Source organism: Ctenocephalides felis, unplaced genomic scaffold, assembly GCF_003426905.1.
Source record: "Ctenocephalides felis isolate EL2017-DRISC unplaced genomic scaffold, ASM342690v1 CF-g0.4_SCAFFOLD_01886, whole genome shotgun sequence".
NCBI classification, from domain to species: Eukaryota; Metazoa; Arthropoda; class Insecta; order Siphonaptera; family Pulicidae; genus Ctenocephalides; species Ctenocephalides felis.
In genome coordinates, this window is record NW_020538040.1 from 89907717 (window position 1) to 89917966 (window position 10250).

The 10250-nt window shown below is 30.7% G+C and overlaps 1 protein-coding gene across 1 annotated transcript; it reads left to right on the forward strand.

Moving 5' to 3' along the window:
• The first annotated feature begins 217 nt into the window (after positions 1–217).
• LOC113375504 lies at positions 218–7643 on the forward strand. Its single transcript, XM_026615435.1, has 2 exons — positions 218–1597; positions 7626–7643. The coding sequence occupies exons 1-2, from the start codon at positions 218–220 to the stop codon at positions 7641–7643; spliced, it is 1398 nt and encodes a 465-aa protein (XP_026471220.1).
• The last annotated feature ends 2607 nt before the right edge of the window (positions 7644–10250 follow it).

The following is a 10250-nucleotide window of genomic DNA, read 5'->3' on the forward strand; positions in this document are numbered from 1 at the left end:
GTCAATAGAATCATGTATAACGCAAATGAACTATGCTATTAAAGAAAACATAAAATGGTTATCAAGCAATAATTTAAATATATCACCAACCAAAAGCTCAGCAACGATTTTCACTAGACACAGACTCCCTCAGAACATAGGTCACATAAGGGTTGGAACTCAAGATGTTATAATAAAAGACAACGTGAAAATACTAGGCATAACCTTTGACGCCAAAATGACATTTAAAAAGCATATACAAGAATTATCAAGAAAATGCGAAACAGGCATCAATATACTTCGTAAAATAACAAATACTAAATGGGGAGCACACCCAGAGACATGTCTTTTACTGTACAGAAATTTGATTAGAACTCAAATAGATTACGGATGCTTTATATATGGTCAAACGTCAAAAAGTGAACAAAATAAACTTGATAAAATTCAATATTCCGCAATAAGAACATGCATAGGGGCATTTAGATCAACACCGACAAATGCGTTATTAACAGAAGCAGGAGAACCTCCTCTGAGCATAAGAAGAGAAATTCTAGCAAACAGATTCTTGATGAAAAAACTTAATGGATCATGTAAATTATTACCCAAACAGTTAGAAAATCTAGCAAGATTACATTACTCCACACGCTACTGGACAAACAAACCAGCTCCATCACTAATAAATAGTTTTTATACAATTAAACCTCACGAAGAGAACATCATAATCAATGATAAAACTCCATATTACATCTACCCACCGCTAAACGATTACATTAAACCATACATCGATATAGATGAGAGCACAAATATAGCAAACACGGACATATATATACGTGATTTAGAACGTCATATCAACTCAAATTGGCCGGATTATTTGCAAATCTATACTGATGGCTCTAAAACATTAGAGGGAACCGGATGTGCCATACATATCCCAAGAATCCATTACAGTAACAAAGTAAGACTTCCAAACTATACATCCATATTTTCGGCGGAACTTATAGCGATATACACTGCCGTAAAATATGTGAATGACAATAATATTAACAAATCTTTGATACTAAGTGACAGCAAATCAAGTCTGACAGCCATAAAACACGCCAATAAACATTCAAACATAATAATATATAAAATTATAGAAATCATAAAGAAAATCAATACTGATGATAAATCCATGATTCTTCTTTGGATAAAGGGTCATTCTAATATAAAAGGCAATGAGATGGCAGACAGTCTAGCCAAAGAAGCATGCACGAGCGGCGATCAATTTGCGAAAACTCCTGCGCTAGATTTAAAACATTTAATAAAACAACAAGGTTTGGAACTATGGCAGAAGTCTCACTCAGAAACAACAAAGTCAAAAGGATCCACATACGCACTAACGAGAGAGATTGTTTCACCAAACACATGGTTTAAAAATATAGAAGAAAGTCGAAATTTTATTACAGTAATCTGCAGATTGAGACTCGGACACTCCTACTGCAAATCGCATCTGAAGAGAATTGGTATCATACAGGATCCAAAGTGTGACTGTGGAAGCATAGAAACACTCGACCATTTATTTTGGGAATGCAGGCATTATCAGCAGGAAAGATCGAAATTAGTTAGGAATTTGCAAAACGTGAGGATTGTTTTTCCCATCAATATACAGATGCTTATTTCAAGTAATGACATAAGGATTTATAAATATTTATATAATTTTATAAGTAAATGCAAAATTAATTTATAGCATAATCATTATTGTATAACTATCAATGTATTATATAAACTGCTACAACTGTATAAATATTTGTAATGGCAAAATGATGCAAATCAGAAGCCAAAATAAATAAATAAAAAAAAAAAAAAAAAAAATCCTTGTACTCAAAGAGAAAAAGAAGGACTCTAACTCTGTGCACCCATGACTGAGTTAGTGATTAAGTCAATACACAGACTTAATTTTTTTTTCATAAGCAATTGTTTTTTCGACACAAACCAATTTTTTTTTTAATCATTCCAATCGGACGCTCAGTTCTCTCTGCAATGTTTTGTACATTTAGCTCCGTATCTTCGAAACGGCTGACCTTTGTTTGCCAAAAACGAATCATCACTTCTCCCTATCATTACGAATTGAATGTTTTTTGTATCATGCAAATCGGATACTCCGTTCTCTCAGATACTCGTTTTTTATTTTCTGCACTCTTTGCTCCGTATCTCCTAACGGCTGGACCTGCCTTTGATAAAAACTAATCAGCACATCTCACATGCAAAAAATTTATTTTCGATTTTCGGCCCACGGGAAGTTAAAAAATGCTATTATTTAAAACCAAGAAAATCAACTTTTTTAAATTATTTATCCAAACAAATAAAGCTTCATTAATATGTAGTTAAATTAATATATATTTTAACATGTATCCTCAAAGAACTAAGTGTGTATAATATTACATAATTATGGTAAACGTTCAAACATAAGCTAATAATGTATTACTATTCAAATTATATAGCACCTATTAAACAGTCTTCATTAGCGTATCCGTCAATCATTTAAGTTTGAACATACACAAATAAAATAATTTGCATCGAGTAATTTATGTAAATTTGACGCTGCCGGATATCTGTTGCGGTGTGATGCCGCTAACTGTTTGAATAACGATAACGCGTCTCGCCGCAGAGTCGGTGGCTTTGTTAGCGAACTACATAACATTTGCTCGGCTAGTATAGGAAGACGTCGATACAAATAACAAGTCCCATCCGATAGACATATACAGAACGTTTCAAATAGAATTGTCATCAAAAGTGACCATTGTCTGCACAATGGTCTGTCCAATCGAGACTTTTCGCGAAGAAGGCGAGAAATAATATGCACCTACTTTTAAGTTACCATATAATATATATTGGTATATATTGTAGTGCCATCCACCCCTTTGCAATAATTATAAATAATATTATAAATTCGATATAACAGTCAATATGAATAACGCAGTTAGTATGACTCAAGCTTGCAATATTGTATGCAACAAAGTATCAGAGATAAACATGCACGTGCAGCAGTCAGAATAACGGTCTGTAACCGCAACTACGTCTAAAATAAATAGTTGAGTCATTCGTAACGGTTTCTTCGATGACAAATAAGCAAGTATGAATCATTTCGTAGCGAACCTTCTAGAAGGATGGTTACGTCATCATCAGAGATTATAAAAACCCTGAGTTGACGAAGCGAACCGTTCATTCCAAGTCTATTCTCCAAACAGTTCACATCAGTCTTATTTCAAAATATCAATTGTGTATTAAGTTGTAATCAAGTGTAACCTATTAATGAAGTAAATAAAGTTAATAAACGTCTTCAAATGTTTAATTAAATATTTCCACAGTGATAAAGCTTATGATAGCAGCAGAAGAACCTAATTTTAAATGTTGACATCGTTGGCGTGACGCAACATAATTGTTGGCAACGGATCCACAACATAATTTGTTGTTAGCCCAAGGGTGCACAACAATATATTGAAGGACCTTCTGAAAATATTCTGATATGTAGAAACAAATTGTCTTTAAAAATTTTAACTTTCCGTATGTTAAGTTATTGTAATCGTCCAAAAATCGAAATTGAAAACTTTTACATATCTTCACGTTTGAAGGTTTGGACATTTTGGCATACCTCAGAAAAAAAGTGATCTGTGTGTATGTGTGAAATAATAAGCACCTACTTTTAAGTTACCCTATAATATTGGTATATGAATTGAAGGAACTTCTGAAAATCTTCCGATATGTAGAAACAAATTGTGTTTGAAAATTTTAACTTCCCGTATGGTAAGTTATTGTAATAATCTAAAAATCGAAATTGAAAACTTTTGCATATCATCGTTTTGATGATTTCTGAACATTTAACATACGTTAGAAAAAATTGATTTGTGTGTAAGTGAAATGTTTGAAATATTTGAAAAATCTTAGTGAAGAATTAAAAATATTAAGACAATATTACAAAGTTCTTCAAACCAATACTTTTGCCTCAGCCTAATTAATCAAAATAAAGAAAAATGATTTTTTTATATATTGTTAAGATCTATTATGTAACATATAATATCTTAAATATAACAGATTCCATATTAAAATTAGTTGGTAATAAGTTTAGTACCACATTTAACATTTATATAAAACTTTAATAAACCGACCTTTTTTGTAAGAATATATTATTGTATACTATTTGATACTAAACTTATTATTTTAATATGGGATCTGTTATACTTAAGATATTGCATATTACATAATAGTTTTTAACATTTTTTTTTATTTTGTCACTTTGGCTTTTGACAAAATTGTATCCGCACACACATCTATTTTTGTAAGATGTGTCAAAATGTTCAGAAAGCATTGAAACGAAAAGATATATAAAAAATCATGTTAATAAAAATAGTTATCTTATGATGGAGTATACCGATATGAAGATTAAGAACAAAAAATACCTCATTCTTTCTAAAGAAAAAAATAGTTATAATTAATTATATTTACTTGACTACGAATAATAGCATAACTAAAACTTGATCAATGGTAAAGTAGTGGAAAATTTCCTGGTCTAGTAATAGAATTCGATACCGCTCTTCTGTGCTATTAGGCCACTCAGCCATTTTATCACTCGCATTCAGAATTCTTAACAAGAGTGCCAACGTACGAATATAAGCAAAGATGGATCGCGAGGCTTTATGTGCCTCCGCATGATCATAATTCCGAAACCATAATGTTCGAGATCTTTAGTGACATTTCAATCACCGCCCCTGAAAACCCTTCGCATTCACACACGTCTCGCATATGTCAGTCTGCGTGCACTAACAGAACTCTATCAATCAAAGTTCAAACATTGAACATGACGTATCGGTACAATCCACAGAGAAAAATATTTATATTTGTATTTATACTTATGATACTGTACTATTTTATTTTCTATCCGATGCATGAATTTATTATTTATGGGCTGAAGTTATGACTTTTAAATTTAGACTTGATAGTGATTGAGTATGATGTGATCACATGAAAATTACACATATCTAAAGTATTGTATCGAGAACTGGCAGGTTCTTATGTGAAAGCTATGTTAACTGAAATAACTAAATCAAACGTTTTGTGAACATACTTTGAAATTTAACCCTCCGTCGGTCGGCGTGGTCTGGCCAGACTTTTTTCGACTTCAATTAAAAAAAAAATACTTCTAATAATCCTATCGACTTAAAATTTCTTGACTTTTCCTAAAATTTCATTAGCTGTCGATCAATGAAAAAATCAGGACGAAAAAATGTACAAAAGGATAATTTTAAGGATATTAACTTTTATATACTTCGAACGGGCGAAAAGGTCTGTCTAGACCACCCATACATTTTGTATGAAATATACGCTTTTTGATATATCTAAACCAGTATTTCGTCTTTTTTCATGGTATTTTCTATTCAAACTGCGTTGTATATATATTCTTTGCTATGTGTTGTAACGTGAATGTTAGTATTTTCATGACGATAGTTCCTTGAAAACCTACCAAACTTATTGGTAATCGCAAACACTGAAAATCGGATGAGTAATGCACACATTATCAACAATTTTTCTACCCGTACTGCGTTCGAATTTTTTTTTGGCAAATCTATAGTGAAATTATATTTTCACTTTGAGTTTTACAGCTCATTTTAAAGGCGACGCACCTCATTTCATTTTCATTTGAATTTCACATTCATTTCAAAGGCGCCTAAAAAGAATAAATATTGTTTTTCATTAATATAAAACAGAAGAATTAACAAAAAAGCAAAGATTTTTTATATTTCTTTAATTTTTTATATGATCGTTAATATATAAAACACCAAAAACTCATTTATTCCATATAAATGCATGTAAAATGAATGGTGGTCCAGCCAGACCTTTCCGACCGTTCGAAGGTGAAAAAATATCCTACCGACGGAGGGTTAATATTGTCAATTTTTAGAAATATGGATATAAAATAGAGATTGAAGAAGCTTAGAAAAAATTTATATTACTGTTGATATATCACAAGGAATAGGATGAAAATTCGAAAGTCGTTACTTCGAACCATAGTATATCGATATTCAATGGCTTCGAGAATGGTATCATGCTTCATTAGTATTTGAAAGTAGAGGGAACAAGATGTAAAACCAGCCATCACCTCGATTCTAACGACGTTGCTGGGAGATAATCAGCAATGTTCCTTGTTTCTTTAGTTGTGGCACTGTCGTTTATTTTACGAGATCTTAATATAATTGTTAATCATACTTTAGTTAATTGTTTTATAAGATGTATTGTTAATTTTAAAGCAGATTCAACAGTTTTTTTAAATAACCTCTATAAAAGCTCACACAAAATAAAAAATAGCAGACAAAAAAGTAAATTAAGTTAACTTAAGCAATTTTACAAAAAATAATTTTAATTAATAGTTATTTCTCTGTTGATAAATATTTCAGACAATATACCAGATCAAGGTTATATACAGTGTTATCACTGTGAAAAATGTATCCATAAAATTTATATTTTGCATTGGTTTAATAATAGCTATTATTTCGCAGAATTCCTTTAAAGTTTGAAATAATGAATTAGGCCCATTTGCCACCTGTCCGCCCATTTTACCACGCTAATGAGGTAAAAAGAATCAGGTGAAAATTTTTTTTAAAATAGCAAGAAAAAAAACACTTTTCCACAATGATGAATTAGTTGGGAGTTTAATTGAACATAGTCAGGAAGTTCTTTAATATGTGTTATTTGTTGTGATATAATTGGTTTGGTTTTCACAATATATTTGCTCAAAGTCAAATTGGACTTTTGTGCTTCGCCTTTGTTTTTATATTCACACACATAATAATTTTTATATGTATCAACTATTTGAAGAGCGATCACAACTAAAGGGTCTCATATAAGCTGTTATAATGATATCTTAACTTAAAAAAATCGACGTATTTTTCAAATAGCAACCCAAACAGTTGTTCTACTTCTGCGTGATAAATTTTATTATCACAATTTCTGTAATAGATACTTATGCTAACTAAATAATAGATACTACTAATACTATGAACGAAACTAAAATTATATCAATTTTTTTGAGTTTTCTATAAAACCATATTATAAACATGCTGATTTCTTGTCTAAGTGATAGATGTAACAAAAAAAATATTTTTCAGAATCTTATCCGATGATAAATCGATATTGACAAATGTATACGATTTTATAATCATACGGAGAAATGATTTCGCTTCGTACATTGTCAGAAAAGAATCACCTTCGTAATGGAACTTTTGCATGCGGATGAGTTGCTTATATATGGATCCTTTTCAATATGAAAGGGGAAGAAAGTCACGTGTTACGAAAAAAATTATATTCCTTCGATCATATATTTAACTTTTCGAAGCTTTTTATATTAAAACTTCATAATATATGTAGGCTTCTATTTTCAATAGTTAATTGTATTGTAATATTTCATAAATAGAAAAAAATATATAATATGTTGATTTTCCATTATTTATTTTGAAATCAAATATATTTGCTTTATCATAAATAAACACCAAGATTAACAAAGGCAGCGCCGTAGACTTTGCTGTGGCATAGAATTTTTGACTAATTTAGCAGCTTTAGAGTTTAAGTTTAAACAATGACACAATATTAATTAATTTATTTATTTATTTCTTTAGGCGATCACAAGATCATAAGATTATACTGAATCTGTTGTACCACTATTCAAAGTCAATTCTTCCTCTAAAAAGATTATCTAATTATAAATTTAAAAGAATTAAGAAAATCATATTAAGTTTATGTGAAAAGTTAATAACAGTAAGTAGGGGAGACTGGGTACAGTTGCGCCAGGTTACGGTAGTGGCAGTCGCTTAACTATACTGATTTTGAGATAGGATCCATAAGAAAAAAATGAAGTTTGTTTGTTACAACTTACTATTATTGCATTGACTCTGCGCCCTACATAGACCGAATTGCTTTTAAAGAGCCAATAGTAAGATTTTTTTTAATATTAACTGTTACTTGTATATAGATAGATCACTATGTTCATTATTTTGCTGTAAGCTGAACATTAGTGGTTAATTATCAGCAATTAGTGTTGTTATATATGACTTGTATATGTTGCGACATGTATTTCTTGTCTTGGGTGAAATTTAAACAGCTAACAAAAATCTATCATAACGAAGACAAAATGCGAAAGAGAAAGGATAATTCAATATAAGAAAACAGAAGATTTCACAAATATTTCTCACTTAAAAAATAAAGTTTTGTTAGATATGGTTATATTCATAAGCTTTATAAATGATTGTGTTACATATTTTTGACAATGAAAGTCGTTATAAAATATTTTGGTGTTTTTTTTTTGACCTTCTTCATTCACAAAATTTAGTCACATACATTTATATAAATACACTTGAGTAATAATTACTTAAGTAATTATCTTATTTAATTAGAACAGTTTAATTGTATCTATATTTCTATCTATATAATTTAAAATAATTTTTCTATTATTTTTATATTTTTTTGTAATTCAATCCACATCCTTTCCGCATTCACAAATTTCTGAACTTATGATTTTTATTTTATGCAAATGTTTTGCATAACTTCCATGTTCTTATCCTACTGATGGTAACAATAAACTACTAGATTCATTTTTAAATTCGTCAAACCATGGTTTAGTAGAAATACAATCATTTAAAAATACATAATTTATTCCTTTTCTTTGTGAAGATTTTTTTTCATTTTTTCAATGCTCAACTGACTTCTTTTTAATTTCATTCAGTATATCACCATGTGTACATTTATTATATGCCTATCCACTTACACTTGCTGTTTTAGCATGATTATCCGCCTTTTCATTTCCTTTTACGCTAATATAAACCTACCCAATATTTTGGTGTTAATACCTATTGTTTTTCAACCAACTTTTATGCCTTATGCAACACTTGGCCTTTCTTTGTATAATTAACTTCCCTTAGGCTAAGTCACAGTAATCGCAAAAAAATCGAAAATGAACATTTTTTTAAATCTTTACGTTTCAGAGGTTTCTGAATATTTTGGCATACCTTAGAAAAAATGGATGTATGTGTGTGTGTATGTGCGTGTGCGTGTGTGTATGTGTGTTCGGATACAAATTTTCGTCGACGATTTCGGGAACACGGTGATGAAGCGATTTGAATAATTCAAAAAACATTCGATTCGTATTGATAAGTAGACGTGCTGATTAGTTTTTGGCAAAGGCAAGTCTAGTCGTTCCGAAGATATGTGGCAAAAGTGCCAAATACGGTAACTCCGTTTTTAAAAGAACGGAGCGTCCGATTTGAATAATTCAAAAAACATTTTACTTGTATTAACAAGGTGAAGAACTGTTCAAATTTTCATGAAGGTATGTCAAGCGGTTTCGGAAATCTAGTAAAAAAAGTTAAAAAAAATGTCATTTGGCGGTCAAAAATGATCATTAGCATATGCACATCAAATTAACAGATATTTTATAGTGATTTTAACAATAATTATAAATTTTGTTAATATTCCTATGGGTTCCGTATCAATGCTTATCCGTTAGACGACGGTGCGGCGCTTACGCGCTTCGATATTTCGTCTTTATGGAGTTAAAGCAGTACGATTGCTTTGAAAAAACGTTCAGAATTTCCAAAATATTTCAAAATACACTCTTCTTCAAAAAGTCTTTTTTTTCAAAAAAAAGTAAATTTTTGTCAAAAATTTATAGTTTCTCAAAAATCTAATTTTTCAGTGTAATTTTTTTTTTCAAAAATGTTTCCAGCAACTTTCTTTAAGGCACGATGCCATGCGCCCCACTAGTTTGATTCTATGACTGATCTATCGTATTTAAGCATAATATTTCCTCGTAGACAAATGTTCAAATTTTTAAATAAAGTAAAAAAATAGTAAACAAACAAAATTACTGCTGATAAAGTGGCACATCCGTACCCAGTCTTCCCTACTTTCCTATGCATTACACGAGGTTCGATATTTTCAAGAAATGGATATGCAAATGTATGCGCACAAAGCCTTTTTCACATTAACGGCATCCTAGCCATCATGAATATCAAATTCCATTTGGCCTGAGGAGTCAGCATTATCAATTGTAATATTGACCGAAGAAGGTAACATTATGAAAATACATTATGCAACCGATTCCGTGTATCGAGTCAACTCCATTTTATACAGTATGTACACAGACAGATAGCTTTAGAATTCGTGGGGTAAGCTGCTCTGCACTTGGATTCTCCTCAATGGTGTCGGCGCTCGGCGTTAGGCGTTAGGCGCTTTGAGAGAGCGAGCTC